Genomic DNA, 18,056 nt, shown 5'->3' with positions numbered 1-18,056 from the left:
TTAAGAAATCACTCTAAAGACAGCATGGATTTGCCACTAAGATAATCTTTATATCACAGATAAGTCCAGCTCGTCCCTCAGTCAGCCTCTAATGGCCACCATTAGTGACATTGTGGGATTAGCCTGCATGAGTACTTTATGTGATTCTCTTAGTGAGAGTGCCTGAAGCCTGAGAGAGCTGCAATAAGTCCTAAACAAAGAAACTGGTACCGTCACAAACAGCTTATCTAAGTCTCTCTAGATCAAGACCAAAATATCGAAATAAATAGTGATTAAAATACGTAGCACTGCATAAAACAGCGAGTTTATTATAGTTTTGAACAACATTTCATTTATGAAACCGTCTACAGAGAAATGCAAAAGGCTAATATGCCTGACAGGATCAGCTGGGTGACAGAGATGTCAGAAAAGCGGATAGAGATACATACAGCCTAGCCTTATCACCCCAGATGTCAACTAATTAATTACGCAGACACTAAGTAAATTAAATTACAGTGCATATCAATAATCTGTTGACAGGCCTTGATAATAAGGGCATGGAAGGGATCAACAACCCAGATGAAATAGAGAGCGTTTGCAACATCATTTTGGACGGTTCTTCTAATCAGCACAAATCCTGATTGATTTCACAATTTACGGATTAGCCGGAGGAAGACCCATATATCTTTATTTATTAGGTTTAAACATGGTAATTTTTATGGCTAATATTTAATTATGTACAGTTGTAAGATAATTAACATGCTTTTCTGTATCCTGTTATGTGAGGATTTTTTAATTGTAAGGCATCCGAGATGGCTAATATCAGATAGAATGACTGTAATCCTTGGCCTTATTTATTCAAAATTTCACTGCAGTAATTCAGGAGAACTAGCCTCTTGGATGAATGGATGGACGGACGGATGGACAGATGGATAGATAGATAGATAGATAGATAGATAGATAGATAGATAGATAGATAGATAGATAGATAGATAGATAGATAGATAGATAGATAGATAGATAGATAGATAGATAGATAGATAGATAGATAGATAGATAATGTAGATAGATAGATAGATAAACAGGCAGATAGATAGATGATAGACAGAAAGACAGACAGACATATAGATAGATAGATAGATAGATAGATAGATAGATAGATAGATAGATAGATAGATAGATAGATAGATAGATAGATAGATAGATAGATAGGACACTAACAAGCAGATAGATAGACAGACAGATAGATAGATAGATAGATAGATAGATAGATAGATAGATAGATAGATACATAGATATACAGACAGACAGACAGATAGATAGATAGATAGATAGATAGATAGATAGATAGATAGATAGATACGTAGTAATACAGACAGACAGAATGATAGATAGATACGTAGATAGACAGATAGATAGATAGATAGATACGTAGTAATACAGACAGACAGAATGATAGATAGATACGTAGATAGACAGACAGATAGATAGATAGATAGATAGATAGATAGATAGATAGATAGATAGATAGATAGATAGACAGACAGACAGATAGATAGATAGATAGATAGATACGTAGATAGACAGACAGACAGATAGATAGATAGATACGTAGATAGACAGACAGACAGATAGATAGATACATAGACAGATAGATAGATAGATAGATAGATAGATAGATAGATACATAGATAGACAGACAGATAGATAGATAGATAGATAGATAGATACGTAGATATACAGACAGATAGATAGATAGATAGATACGTAGATAGACAGACAGATAGATAGATACGTAGATATACAGACAGACAGATAGATAGATAGATAGATAGATACGTAGATAGACAGACAGACATAGATAGATACGTAGATAGACAGACAGACAGATAGATAGATAGATACGTAGATAGACAGACAGACAGATAGATAGATAGATACGTAGATATACAGACAGACAGACAGATAGATAGATAGATAGATAGGACACTAAGCAGATAGATAGACAGACAGACAGACAGATAGATAGATAGATAGATAGATAGATAGATAGATAGATAGATACGTAGATATACAGACAGACAGACAGATAGATAGATAGATAGATAGATAGATACGTAGATAGACAGACAGACAGACAAACAGATAGACAGACAGACAGATAGATAGATAGATAGATAGGACACTAACAAGCAGATAGATAGACAGACAGATAGATAGAGAGAGAGAGAGAGAGAGAGAGCCCTATCTAAGGCTGCTTTCATGCTCTCCCCCATATGTCTGTTATGCATCAGTCCTGCTGTTTAATCTGCCCAGATTGAGGCTTCTCAACTGTGACGGATTACACTCAGTGACACAGAACTGTTTAGGCTACATATAAATGATTGTTATTCCAGGCTTGATAGAGTGAAACATTGCAAAATGCAACAAAGAAAATGATTTCAGTGCAGATTTGTATTTTCAGGACTGCATTATTGGCATTATGTGTAACCTTTAACTTAAACTGCGCTGCATGTAAATAAATTCAGTTTGTTAAAATTGTTGAAATTCATTCTCCTTTAATTACGATTTAAAACACAGGTTAGCATTGTTCATCCTTTTTTAATAATTTGTATTACATTTTACATGTTATGAAAAAAGCACATAATAAGACTACAGTACATTGATGTATAGCTCAAACAATACTGTAGCAGGCTATCTTAATTTACAATATATACAGCAATACACTCTATTACAACTTTTAACCACTGAGAGTTTGACACGGTTCTGTACAAAATGAAAAAGAAAAGCACTGAATACTGTTATTTCAAAGCTCAGGTCTTGATCAATTATTTTCTGATAATGACAATATTAATTTATTCTGAAATGAGATTATAAATATCCAAACATTTAGTCCTATTCAATTGAGCTATTCTGCAAACAGCACTGAGGACGCTGCAAACATAGCAATCTTTTGATGATAAAAGGGCCCACAGTATTCATAAGATTTTTAGGTAGGCCTATATATATATATTATCAATCACTGGCATGATGGACTGATGCCATTACTAACTGGAAAATTTGGTTTTGACCTTGCTAAATGAAATAAAATGCAGAGGAACATTGAGAATCAAAAGTCCAGTGTTATTGTGGAAACTGCAGAAAAATGAGGAAGAGAAAATAGGCCAGATATTTTCACACCAATCCTATTTTATGGCATTACAAAGAGATGAATTACAGTGCATAATCTAAGAACTCTTTTCCTCTTCTTTCGTGTCAAGCTGTTCGCTGGACTTCTCCTCCGTCACCGACGTCTCCATTTTGTGCTCTAGTCTCTCCGAGGAAACTGTTCCCAGCACTTTGGCACTGTGCTCCTGTGCTTTTGCCCTGAGAACTGCAATACTGTTCTCCCTCAGTTCCTCTTTGGACATAGGTGACTCTGTCCTCCTCTCCTCGGCATCGGCCTCATCCGGTTTGGGATTGGTGGGTTTCATCTGAGTGACATCTGACTTCTCGTTTGGTTGGACTGCAACAGTCTCCATGGACTTCTTGTGCATCCCTGCAAAGAATGGTGGGCATTCGTGTTTAGAAAAGCAGCTGGTGGTAGGAAAACCATCTTGAACTGGAAATAGCAAGAGACAGATTTTAGATTTAGTAACAGCATTAGACTAATCTGAGCCATGAGAGTCACGAATCGCATCAAAAATAAATGGATGATAAGAAAAAGATGGCTAAATAAAAACTAAAATAACATTCCTTTTGTAGGTTGTTATTATAATTTAATCATTTAGGTAAATCCTTAGTATTTTGTTTTAAATTATAGAATAGCAAGTTTACAGCAACTTTAAGTTGCTTAGATTATGGTGCAATGAGAATTCTATTAAAGAGGCCTAGATGGCATAGTGCAAGTGAAACGTTTGTGGTTGCAATTGCAGGAGTAAATAAGCCGTGTTACGAAATCTAATGTATACATTTATTTGCTGTCTTAATGCTTCCAAAAATGCAATTATTGTGGGCTTATTAAAGATAAGAGGCAGCACTACACGTTATCAGTCCAAGTTGTGGAGACACTTGTATCATATTTTTGTAATACATTGATTTGTATCGTTTGTGTGTGTGTGTGTATTTGCTGTTTTATATTTGGACCCTGAGTCGGTAATAAAGTTTGATGATGATGATGATGAAGAAGTTAATTATATGGCTAAACTTTTTTTATTATTATTATATATATTATTGCACTACAGTAAATTATTGTTTTAAAATGGTTAAATACAATTTAAAACATTTGTTGCGCTATTTGCTTGGGTAATTTATTTTCTAAAAATGTAACATTTAATTATTATGGACTGAGCATTATTGTAAATTTAATCAAACTGCTTAATGCATAGCAAGCTAAAATTCAAAATGAATGTACTGTTAGGCAATTGTGCATATTTTTGCATATTCTTGCCATTTTTATTCATAGCCTTCATGTACAACGTTCAAATTCAGCAGTGCTGGGTGACAAATGAATAGAGTACAAGCAAGGCTCTAAATTAGAGAGGACTAAATATTTATAAAAGACATATAAAAACATTTTCATTTTTTTAAATGATGTCATTACTAGTTATGATGATGGTGAATTATAAAGGTCAAATAAAAAATAAATAAAGGTAAAATAATCAAAAACAAATAAATAAAAAGTCTTAATTTGCTGTGGCATATACCTAGAAGCCAGGGGGCACAGGAGTCCATGATGCCATCTTTAGCAGACTTCAGTATGGACTCAGGCAGCGGGATGGAATGACGCACCATTGCACCGTAGAGCCCGTACTCCGCCATCACACTGCTACGGCCCCAACACTTCTCCCGCTTTCTCCACTTGGCCCTCCGGTTTTGGAACCACACCTGTTCACAATTAAATGCGATTTGCATATAGTTTAATAAGAAAGATGTCCAAACAGTCTAGTCTATAGCCTAGGCATAATGACAGACATTAATTTGGAAAATAAGAAAAGTAAAAGGTGAGTGAGGATGTCAATCTGTCTTTTTCTGCGTGTTTCAGAGAAGAAAGAGAAGCATACAGGTTTGGAACAACATGAAGGTGAGTATAGCTAAATTTGGGTGAAGTAGCCTAGCCTAACCCTTTTAATTAGTCTAGGCTATTTAAACAAACAACATCAGTTGAACATTTTCAACACAGACCTAGAACAACAAATAGCCTATACTTCATTTAAATCTCATCTTTCCAAAGTGTGCAGTGGAAAACATAATTTTTATGTTTAACCAAATGGTATGGCTATCTTTATCAATTACTGCCTGTTAGATGATTGAGCAAACAGTTTAGGCACTTTAGGCTAAACGACACGACGCGTAAAGTGCCTGCAGTTCAGTTCTGTCATGACGCGACGCGAACGCATGTTGATCACAGCAGTTAACCAGCAATTGCCCTTCACTAATTCAAGCTATAGCAGAGCTGACGGAGGGAGGAGGAGGAGGAGGAGGAGGGGCTGTCGGGTCTAGAGAGGCCAGACATTGGATAAGGAATTATCAAAACCATTTTCCAATCTTTTCTGGTAATGCCGATGATGATAGCCCTCATTTCATGCACGATACTTTTTGAGGAGAAATTGGTTATCGGGCACTCAAAAGAAAGCGGGTGGAGACAGCGATGAGAGACGACCCCAAGGGCACGCACAAGCTGATTGAAAAATAAGTTAATTTCGAGCCCAATCGATGGTGGACAGGCGGGCAAATATCACGGGAAATTAAACGAGCAGGACCCAAGAGAGCAGCGCCATTGACCCGTGCTAATAAATTCAATGTAGTTATTTCATTTGAACTCCCCACATCTCGCCACATCCCTTCCCTTGGAACACGGCGGGCTTTTCTCATTTAACTAATTACACTCGATGAGAAAATTAGATGTTAATTTTACTTTGGATTGAAATAGAATTATTTATTTATTTCCTTATTATTTATTCACTGAGAGGCACCGTAATGAGAAGGAAATTAAAAGGCGTGCCACCAGATGGATGGTTCAGGTCACACAGTAATCTTCCGCCTTGATTGCTTGATTAGGTCGTTAGCGCCTCTCTCTCTCTCTCTCTCTCACACACACACACGCAAACACACACCCTCCTCTTCGCTCTCTCTTTCTCTCTCTCTCTCTCTCTCTCTCTCTCTCTGAGAGCAAATTGTTTCACATCCAACTGAGGCTGATGAGATATTATCTGTCCGAGTGGGATGCTGGATTTGATCGATATAGGCCTAGTCAGTGTGCGAATTGTACAATGACTTTCGGAGGTCGATTATTTTAAAGGGATTTCGATGTTTTTTTACAGTATAAAACGTCTTCCAAATTAGTAGGTGGGGAAAAGTGTCCCAAGAATTCACCCTCATTTTCGAGGCGCTATTTCAAGGTGCACCTCGCGAGGCGAATATTTTATATTTTCCAATACGTCTGTTTTTTTTAAAAAAAGACTGTTATTTGGGATATGTACATTTAAAATAAAGTGAAGGATAGTATTTACCATTATTTAATTACTTAGCCTACCTCAAACTAATCACAAAGTAAAGCGCAAGCTTTTTTTTGTTTTGCTATTAGCCTCAGACGAAAATAGCCTATAGGCTACTTGCTATGACAAACTTGTAAGCCTAATCTAACTTTAATAATTACAGAAACGTTTGAAAACCATTTTGAAACATATGCTTAATACATAAAACATTTTTTTAAATCCCCTCTTAAAAATAAAGGTTCTTTATTGGCATCCTTGGTTCCATAAAGAACCTTCAACATCCATGGAACCTTCATTCCACAAAAGGTTCTTTAGCTACAGTAGATTTTTTATTTTTTTTACTTTTACTTTTAAGAGTGTATGGGCTAGTGCTGAACCTCCATAATTCGCACCACTGAGATCACCTTCTGATGTTGCTGACCCCAAGAAAAATGTTTGCCAACTATAACCCTTACACAAACCATTAGCCGATTAACTACACGCAACAACATCACTGCAAACGGAATTTCCTCAGATCACCACACTGGCAAAACCTCCAAGCGAACCTAAAGGCTAGACGGTCTTTAAAAAGTCAGTTCTCTGAGGAACCAACAAGTTCCTGGACGAACTCAAACACTGCTTAAAAATGGGTCATGCCAGGAAAGGTTTTGAGGCACTTCAAAGATCCTTGAGTAGGCCTATATATCTGAAGCATCAAAGCAGCATATCTGAAACATCTTCAAAAAGGGCATCTCCGAAGACACCTGAGAAACCTCTAGTAGGCTATCTTATTTTTATAGCGTGTAAAAAAAAAAAAAAAGAAGACTATATAGGCATCAGTCCTTTTTTTTTTGTTCTCAGTTTCTTATTTTTTTTAAAGTGTAAAGTAGTGTTTCATTGGAAATAATTTAATACAATATGTTGATACCTAATTAGTCATTTTGATGTGAAAATAGGAAACGGATCAAAGCATTTTGCAAAAGAAAGAAAGAAAGAAAGAAAGAAAGAAAGAAAGAAAGAAAGAAAAAAAAAAAAGCTGGCGTAATTAATTTTGAGGGACAACAAATCTTAATAAAAAAAAAAAATCTTTATTTTGAACAACAGACATAACAAATAGCCTATTATATAGGTCAAATAGCTTATATCAGAAAAATGATCACATGCGCCCGCATTCAGCAAAAATGATTAGAAACTGCAGGCTTTTATCCACTAAATAAAAGAACGTTCCATGATTGTTGTTTCCTTGTATTCTCATTTAATTCAAACGGCGAGTAACAGTGTTCGTTCCTTACCTGTATTCTGTCCTCGGGCAGCTCGGTTTTCATGGCCAGCATTTCTCTGGCGTACACATCCGGATAATGAGCCTCGTTAAAAGCCTTCTCCAATTCTTCCAGCTGGTAAGATGTAAATATTGTTCTACAAAAGAACAACATTCATTTGTCATAGAAAATCAATATTAGAAACATTACGAATAAATTGTGCTATTTCAATAGACTCAAATCGAGTGGACCAATGTCGAGTTTTTTTCTTTTAGGTTTTAAACTAGTTTAAAGAACAAGGAAATTAGCCTATGTCATGTTTATTAATTAATGTATTTTGTTTGAACATTTAAAATTGGCTAGGCTACTGAAAATCATAATTATAGATATTAATGTATTGGTTCTAACTGTAATTGAAGCAGATCTTTCCTATAAAAAGCTAAAATGACAATATACAAATGCAAATCACGACAATGTATTATTATTAGACTATTATAAAGAAAAATAGATAGGCTATTTTTACTGCCTTTTAAAACCTACAGTTAATTAACTCGTTACGAAAAAAACTAAACAAAAACATAATTAGCCTATAGCTCCTAAATAAGGGACAGAAATCTGGACATCATAAACGCATTTTCGCCAGAGCCATAATTGCCAAACAATCGAGAGAAACGTTTTACAGAATTTTACACATTCCTGTTTCGATATTTAATTTCGGAGACCACAGAAATTATGCTTAAGATTACTGTCTAATTAATCAAGAAGATTAATTTACATTCATTTTTTAGCGTTCAAGCCTACCTGTGTCGTCTCTTTTTTCTCTTCTTGCTCTGGCTCAGTGAAGACTTTGATATTTTCCTTTCACTTGAAGAGACATCCTCTGAATCTGTAACATCGGAGGAAATATTAGGCTATTCAAAATGGCAGTGACATTTTCAAAATGTAAAATATTTTGTTGCCCTTTAATTTTAAAAACCGCTATTTGACGCTATTTTTAACAACGATAATGATAATCACTTGGGATTTGGAGGAAAATATAATGTATTAGCTTATTAAAATAAAACAGTTAACAACAGGTTTTTTATTTCACATTTCCATCTTGAAAAAAAATTGGGTTACACTTTATTTTAAGGTGTCATTGTTACAGTGTAATTATATATTTAAGTAGGCTACTGAGTAATATTAAGCAACATGCACTTGGGGTTAGGATTAGGTTGAGGGTTAGTTGCACGTAATTATGCATAATTTACTGTTATTACTATGGTAAGTACATGTAACATATGTAACAAGGACACTGTAAAATAAAGTGTTACCAAAATTTGTAATAGGCCTAATAGCAACAACCAATAATATTAGCCTATTGATGTTATTATTATTAAGGCCCTTTCCCCTTGACAGGGCACTATACAACAATAAAAAAATTGGACCCGAGCGGGCGTTAAAGGTGAATTTCTTAGGCCTATACCTGAGCTGGCAGACTGGTTATTTTCCAGCGGGCCCACTGTCCTGTTGAGCGGCTGTAGATGGACGTTCTGCGCGTCTGACAGCACCTCAAGAAACGCGGGCTGGCTGTAGAACGACGGAATACCTCCATGGCCAATTAAGCCCATCCCGACCCCAACACCAACACCAACCCCAGCTGGACCGAGCATCGACCTGCTGGCTAGAAGGTGCGCCCCGGCAGGGAACGAGTCCAGTGTGCTCCGCGGAGCCGCCGAGGACGGCTCTTTATTTAGTCCCAGGATCTCCTGGATGCCGAAGCCCGTGCATTTGGGTGGATGTGTGGTGCTGCTCTTTGACAGATGTGGATTGTTATTTCCCCTGTTCTCAGCGGCACACACTGATTTTGATTTGTTCAAACTTTCCGACAAAACAGCCCCATCCTTTCCTGTCATGGTGCCTCTGAGACTATTCCCTTCTTCACATACGAGTCGGTCCCTTGTGCAAAGGCATCCACGGCGCAATACGCATGATCCCTCTAGAAATTCTCCTTTTATCCAACAGGTCCATCCCAACAAGGGTCAAAACTCAACAGCCAATCAGCGGCGAGTAAGTGATTTAGAATTCCAGAGGATACAGGATGCTGCTCTCCCCGTTTGTCATGCATGATATCATTTCGTTCACATCACATGTTGCTTGCAATTATGTATTAAGCAGACATTTAACCAAAATTTGCAAATAAGATGACATCACTTCGAAATTATATTTTTTACTCGTAATTTAAGTAGGCCTAATAATATAATAATATTAACCTAGGGTAATCTTCGATACTCAAATTTTCTGTTTTCTTCTTCAACATTTTAGACGTGTTATGTCTATTGTTAACGGCTTTAGGAATCTGTTTTAGGTGTATCTAGATGATTAAATAAAGGAAATACAATTGTCGGAAATAAAAAGGACACCTGGACAACGGAAACGCGCAGCCTATGGCACACATAATGTCGTCAGCAATGACGTCGTCAGAAGCATTACAATAATTGGCAGCATCGCCTGGCACCAAATCAAATAGCCTATGAATGAAATTATCTACTATTACAAAAACAAGCAAATTTGACAAAATAGTAATTTTATTGAATACTACATCGTATAGAACTATAATATGATTTAATATAAGATCGAATGTGTCCAGTTGAGAAAGATTGATTCGTTTGTTTAAAGAACTCCTGTTGCGTATATTGAAGGGTTCAACAAAGATTTCAGGCTATACAGAGCGTGCGAGGAATTTATAATTCCTGTAAAGATTCCTTTTTTTTTGCAAGAGCTAAAATCTCTTTTAGGTTTCAAATAAAAGGATTCGATCACAAGTTCAAGGATCTAATTTACTGGAGAAGATAAATGGGTCATGCAAATTAGCAACACATATTTGAACACTTCAAGTTCTTGGAATATATTCTTATCACATGACAACAAAATGGGATTCAAACAAAATTTTTTTTTTAAACATCAGTCGACTATTTTGAGACGAATTTGCCAGTTTTTTTATTTTTTTAAAGAAATAGTAAAATAAAAATAAAATAAATATAAAAATAAATAAAAAGATTTAGGTTGTCTAAACTACGCTACTAAGTATTGAAGAAATTCTGCTTTTTAATGAGGCGTTTATTATTTGTATTTATTTGAAACCCCACAAAAATTATAGCAAACTGACTTGTATTCAGGGATCGAAAACATGTTCAAGGTGCAATTTAGCATTTCGTCATCTTATCTTTGAGCCTACCAAAGAGCACCACTTACCAAAATATTACAAGAGGTCATAATCACATCACTAACTGTAAAATTCTAATTATATAAGAAATTCTGAGAAATCAGCTGAAAATAATGTACGGCATGACCTGGCTGAATTATAGAATATTAAATAGATATTTAATGAATCTTGGTCAATTGTAAGCAGAAGGACGGCAGGAAAGTGGGTGTCACAGTCCAATATTATCTCCACAATAATATGCTTATAAAGATAGATGCAAAGAGTTTTCTTTATATGTGTTTAATTTTAAAGGGTAGGCTATTTAGTGGGGGGAAATCCAGGTAAATTTGGACATCTTCCATTATCCTTCATTATTCTATAGCCAACATTTTCAGAGCTGTTGCATATAAAACATAGTTACCCATCTGAACAGACTGCAAAATATAGCTTATTCTAATTACATCCATGTTTCTTTAATACACCGAGGTCTAATCAGCTATTACTAAATTACAGTGGGATTTTGATTCGTTTTGCAGATAATTTGTGGCACAATTTGGACATCTGGACAGATAATTACTTGGAGATAATTTATGGAAATGAGCAGCGAGCCGTTGATGGAGACAGAGATAACACCAATCTTATCAAAGTGCCATGTACTGATGCATAAATAAACGTCATGATTCATACGACAGCAGCAGAACGTCAGACGCGTGGCGTCAGACACACACGAGGGAAAGATTCCGAGCGCGCGCTCCCGAGAGACAGCGACTGATCTGGTGCTTTTCTGGCTAATTAATAGCTACACCGAACACTTGGAGATGTTTTATCATGCCGAAGTGGCCTGGCAATAACAATGTCCTGAATTTTACTAATAAAGGTGAACTGTAATCCTGTTTATCAGCTTAAATACAGAAAAGCCATGCGATTTTGTGGCCTTATGGGACATTATTCAATTACGCATCCATGCTAATTCTTTGTTGGCCTGGCTCCATGGCAATTACATGAGATGATCATCAAACTGGCAGTCACACAAAAGTAAAGTTTAATCACATATAGCAACACCGCAAACGAGCGATCTGCACATTTAGACACATTGAGAAAACAAACGCGCAAGTAAGTCCAAGAGAATGAAACTTCACGCAAGAGTTTCCGCGTCTCATCAAAGCATTAAACTCCTCACCGCTGAGCAAACTATTACAGCTGCAATTACATGAGCACCAGTTGAAACTAATTAGAAGCCATTAAGTGGAAATTTCATTAAGGGTAATGAAGAAATCAATGTTATCAAGATATGCTAATGACACATCACCCGCTCTAGATAAACCCATCTATTCACAAGACTCGAGCTCTGTCAAAGCAACCTGTCAATTACAAACTGCTTCCTGCCCTCTCGTAGCCGCCGCTTCTGCTGTAATCTGTGCAGGGCTTTGTTGTTTATTGTGAGCTGAAAAAAAAGAATAAAAAAAACCCACTCTCCCTCCATGGCTTTTAATAATCCATCTACATATGAAAATGACTGCATCCTGATTTACATGCATAAGAGGACAAACTAATAAGGCTGTAGATTAAGGAAAGATTTAGTTCAGTCATTCGTGTAGATTGGGGGGCCTATCAAAGACTGGAAGATCTGATGGTGGCAGATTAAAAGGCAAACAGCTGTTGCAAAATTTGTTCCCCCCCCTCTCTCTCTCTCTCTCTCTGAATATTTAGTCTCTTGTGGGCTTGTGCCTATTGCCTACTTATTTTAAGTGAAATCCGTCATCTCCATCATACAAACACAAAGCTAGTGGTTGAGAGATGCTGAAAACACGATTGCGCTAGTCAGACAGATGAATGGTAAATTACACCGCTGTCTTGACCTCTGTGCAAAATTGGACACAACCCTTGTGTGCTTTTTCAAAGCATGCTAAAATGAGAGTTTGTCCAAACTTGTAACAATTACAGCATAATGTGATGCATATAAATGAAGACCTCTCTTATATTGAAATGCTTGACGGCTATTTGTCTTTACGAAGAACCTGGAATCTGCTGGAAGGTCACCGCAAGGTAATGAGCTTTGGGATGGGGCTGTATTAGGGACATTGTATTGCATTAGTCCGGCCCCTATCACAGATTGCTGGTGCTTGATCTTCCCATGCCAGGCAATCTAAATGAAGAATCACTTCTGCTCTTCTGGTCATAATTCTGTATTTGCAATGTATTGGAAGTGATGAAGTGTTTTTAATGTTGCATTTTGTTTTTGTACACTGAGCACACACAGTCTGCGGCATAGAGGAGTGTCTCTCAACCGCCCCCCAAAGACCCACTCAAGAACCCCTTCATCCAAAACCTTGCTGATATTGTACTTGATATTATTCTGCATTAAACTGATTCAAGTGTCCATTATTACAACAGTTCAATCAACTGAAAACAATCAATACGGTGCCTGAATAGACTTATCATGTTGCTTCTCCTCCCTTTAATGACTGAGCTTGTTAGTCTTAAGTTTTCCTGGGGCAATCATAGTGAAAATATATTAATACATGCAATACAGTTAAGTCATCATTTCTGTTTTATACACTACTGTTCAAAAGTTTGTTTTTTATAAGAAAAATGAATACTTTTATTCAGCAAAGATTGATCAAAAGTGATAGTAAAGTCATTACAAAAGATTTCTATTTCAAACAAATTCTGTGCTTTTGAACTTTCTATTCGCTAAAGAATCCTGGAAAACGTATCACGGTTTACACAAAAATATTAAGCAGGACAACTGTTTTCAACATTGATAATAATAAGAAATTATTCTTGAGCAGGAAATCAGCATATTAGAATGATTTCTAAAGGATCATTTGACAGCTATACATTATATTTTAAAATAAATCAAAATATACAACAGTTATTTAAAATTGTATTTAAATGTACATTATTGTATTTCTCAAATTAATTCAGCCTTGGTGGTCTTCTTTCAAAAACATAAAACAAATCTTAATTACAAACCCCAAACTATTGAATATTTTGGCTTTAAATACAGCACAACTTTACACTTACAATGGGAATGAATGGGGCCAATCTGTAAACAATAAAATACTCACTCACTTTCAGTGTGTGTGTGTGTGGGGGGGTCACTTAACCTTTTCTGGGTAAAGTTACACCCAATTTTACAACTTTGTTGACATAAGACAATGCCATAAACCCTAAAGACAACTTTACAGCTCCTGAAGAATGAATGTAGGTGATTTCATAAATTTATAAGCTTCACATTTCCATTTTTATATCTTCCAAAAATTGGCCTCAATTACTTCCATTGTAAGTGCCTTGCCGTAACCTTGATTTTTGTCTAAAATAATTTTTTATGTTATGCCACAAATGCTGTTGACTGAGTTTACCTGTATTGAACCCAGACTGTTCCTTTAACAAAAGAAAAATATAATAAAAATAAAAAAAAGAAGAAAAAAGAAGTTGAAAATCCTGTCTTGAATCAAACCGAAATGCCTGCGAGGCGTTTTAAAGTTACTGGCTACTGGGAAACTCCCTTTCCTGAGACTAGGGATTTTCAGAGTGGATACTGAGGACAGCAGTCTGATAATGGTAAACACCTTGTGCTGAGTAGGTGAAAAAAAAAATGGAAACTAGAGTTCTTTCCCCTCACGAAACCGCCAATGGTGCGATGACCCCCTGATGCAGAGTGAGTTTGCTAGCTCCAGTTTTCTCATACAGCTCCCACAATAGCGTGTTTGGAAGCTGCCTGCCGGCATTGCTTAATTAGGCGAGGAGTTGATTAATTTGCACTAATTGACAGCTAATTAAAGGCCTGAGGGCACATCGGATTGACGTTTGTTAGGGCAGCAAGGCCCGTCGAGGTCAGGGCAACGGGTTGTTTATGGCTGCTCTGGTGTTTCTCCTTTCTCCCCCCCGTCCTGGAGACAGCCCCTCTGTGGGGAATGACCCTCATCTTAAGGAGGATGTCTGGACAGGACCTATTTGACAGGCAGAGACTACTGGCGGGTGCCATTATGTGAACCGCAGCTTCCGTGATGTCAGTTTACTAACCAGTCTATTCACAACAGTCATTGTACATCACTACTGTCACAATGTATGAGAGCAACAAAGTGTAACGGACGCAATTGTACAGAACCAACGAGTGCAAAGTTCTGTCAAACTTCATAAAGTCTATGACTATATACTTAAAGTCAACTTGAAATGAAAATGGACAAGTGTTGTTTTTTTTATGAAATATTGCAGTATTTTTTATAAATGATTTATTGCGCCCATCATTCTTTAAAAAAATGTATGTGCTCTCATAATCTTTAATCAAAATAACTTCCCCTCCCCTTGCAATGACATCTCTTATCTTCTATCATGATGCGTTTTTCGGTGTGAGGGTGGGACAACCAATAGCAAACCACAATGATCCAACCAATTCCTTTTGGACAAAATCAAGCCTAGACCTAAATTTTTTCTTGTTTGAGAAGCAGTTTCACTTAGATATAAGACTTCCGTTTCATGCTGACTTTAAAGGGGTCATCGGATGCCCATTTCCAAAAGTTGGTGTGATTCTTTAGGGTCTTCATGTAAAGTTTGTAACATACTTTGGTTAAAATTCCTCAATGGTTATGTAAAACAACACCCTTTTTACCTCCTCAAAAACAGCTCTGTTCACAGCGACCCGTTTCGGTGCATGTCAAATGGCTGAGGGCGGAAATACGCTAATACGGGACAGTCCGTCAGTGGCCGTGGGCAGAGCAGAGCATGAGCAATATGACATCATATTGCTCAGAAAATCAAAATGTCTTGATTATTGAGAGTGTTTAGGCTTTTTGAGGAGTGAATGGATTTTTTTCATTGTATGGTGGTTGTGTCCATACACTGCAAAGACACATTTATATGCAAACAAACACCATATAAAAGTGAATTTTGCATCCGAGGACCCCTTTAAGGCCCTGATATAATCATGGCAAAGATAATGGCTTTTTCCTTCTTCACTTAGGGGTACAAAAAAGTTTGAAATACCTGAAAAGCAGAATACTGTTAGCCAACATCCCAATGCCACTCGTACTACTTGGAGTGGCATTTAGATGAACATGTAAATATGTGCAGCGCACTTTCCTCTCAATAACAAAATAAAAACAGCAAAAATGACAGTGGTGAGAAAAAAAGCAGTTAAGAAAGCATCTGATCATATGGCGATGTGGATACGTTTGCATGAGCTTGGGAATTCCGCACTTCAGCCAAGTAATTTTCCATTTATTTAACACATTATATAATAGATTGCTTTAAAGCAAGTAGCTATGTTTCCATTCATTTATTTTTATGAGCATTTTGGGATATCGAATAAAAAAAAACGCTGGATGGAAAAGGCAAGATGCACATAAATTCAAAAAACGTACATAAAAACGTACATACAATTGTGCTCTCAATTGAGCTTCTCCATAAGAAGGCATGTGTACAAACTACGATGGAAACACACATAAAAAAAAAAAAAAAAAAAGGTCACTCAGCATTCACTCAATGTGCAACAAAACACTTTTGTGACTTTGCCTCAACAGTGGATGTGATTGGATAACTGGACTAACCAGCGGACCTATTTTATTGCACAGCATCTCAAATGTTGGTTTGGTCATTCAGAAATGTCTGAGCCCAAGCCTGTCATCAGAATGATTTGGTTTAATTCCCTCCCAGAACCTTCCAACCCGTGGAATTCGTAGGTATTTTACGAGGTGGCTAATTCGTACGAATTCATACGACCTCACTCGTACGAATTTGTAAGATTTTTGCCAAAATCGCACGAATGACCTACCCCAGACCCCGCCCCTAAACCAACCCATCACTAGGGTTTAGACAAAATAAATCATACGAATTCGTACGAGTGAGGTCATACGAAGATAACATGACAGCGTTGCATCTGCGCGCTCTGAGACGTTTTAAAGTCATTTACAGTACGATGGAGGAAAAACCAACGATTTTGTTCTCTTGAACACATGGAATGGAAACGTTGCTTTATTCGCAAATGTTTTGTGCGATTTTCCAATTTTGCGCCAAAGTTATACATAGCTAGTGTTGCTTTCAATTAGAATTACAAATGCAATTTCTACTATAAAGCAGCTCTCCAGTGTGTTCAATGTTTCTACATCGACGGACTGAACATAAGAAATTAACCAGAGAAGATTTCAACGTCAAAGAAGCACAACTACTGTACCGATTACATAATCAGCACAGTAGTTCAAATGATAGCTTGAAGGTGTTTACCAGCCAGAGCGAACTTTTCCGGAAAGTTTGCAAGCAGTTTTGAACTCTCGAAACAAACTTCAAACGAACTTGAACGGCCTTATTTTGTTTGAAATGACGTCACAGCAGATTGTTCTTTGGTTTCGTTCGAAGTATATAGGGGCCTTTAATAAAAGATCAACAACAGTACAGAGAAAAATATACGTATGTGAGACTATTTAACAGAGGTTAAGGTTGTTTTCCAGAGAATTTGCAAGCTCACTTCTCTTTAAACTTGTTTATAAGCTTGTTTAGACGTTAAAAAATGAGGGGCAAATCTGGGGCCTCCAGAGCGGGATCAGACACCAGTAGTTTTGAATTGTTTAAACCAGCAGCTCCCTTGTTCTATGTGAATCAGAAAGACAATTAGGGGCTTATTAGACACTGGGGGAGAGGCGCACCCCTAAGAATTGGTGGGAGCAGGAGCGAACACTCGCCAACCGCAGCCTCTACGACATCTCCAGCCGAGAACAGTCCTGGCCACTGTCTCACCTAATTACGCTCGCCAGAGCGTTCTTTGTTTGCCGTTCAGCATGCCTGTCTGATTCCCTTTTCTCCCAGACTGTTCGCGCCAATGTCCCTGGAAGTGTGCTAATTAGAGAAGAAATGGCCCTAGTAATTATGTCAACTCTTGTTAACAGGGATGACAATGAGCAATATTATTTTTACGCAATGTTTTGTACTGGGGGCCTTCAAAACTTCCAATTCCCATTAAATAGAAAAAATGGCCTTGCACTGGTGTGGAAGCACACTCACGTCAAAGCCTTTTACATGTCCGGAGCAAAAGAGGGACGTTAATGGAGCAGTCGCTGGAGTGGCACAGGCATGAAGTTATTGCCCTAATTAAAAGTTTGAACACTACTTCATGAACTCCCTCATTGTTTCATGGAAGCTACTTTCAGGGAAGCAAAGCCTTACAAGCAGATGCAAAAAGCA

At 37.1% G+C, this 18,056-nt stretch overlaps 1 protein-coding gene across 2 annotated transcripts; it reads right to left on the bottom strand.

Moving 5' to 3' along the window:
- Positions 1-2,562: 2,562 nt before the first annotated feature.
- Positions 2,563-18,025, bottom strand: vsx2 (visual system homeobox 2). 2 transcript variants are annotated; one of them, XM_082142644.1, is made up of 5 exons: positions 9,159-18,025; positions 8,495-8,579; positions 7,727-7,850; positions 4,665-4,845; positions 2,563-3,580 (listed from the first exon to the last, which is right to left on the bottom strand). In XM_082142644.1, exons 1-5 carry the CDS (start codon positions 9,586-9,588, stop codon positions 3,207-3,209), a joined length of 1,194 nt encoding a protein of 397 aa, XP_081998770.1. In that variant the 5' UTR covers positions 9,589-18,025; the 3' UTR covers positions 2,563-3,206. The 2 variants fall into 2 exon arrangements, with proteins under 2 accessions (XP_081998770.1, XP_081998771.1); XM_082142645.1 differs by having other exon boundaries at positions 2,563-3,517.
- Positions 18,026-18,056: the final 31 nt, after the last annotated feature.

Source organism: Leuciscus leuciscus (genome assembly GCF_965113295.1).
Source record: "Leuciscus leuciscus genome assembly, chromosome: 17".
NCBI classification, from domain to species: Eukaryota; Metazoa; Chordata; class Actinopteri; order Cypriniformes; family Leuciscidae; genus Leuciscus; species Leuciscus leuciscus.
The sequence above is the reverse complement of the archived record's forward strand: the minus strand, read 5'-3'. Positions and strand labels throughout refer to the sequence as shown.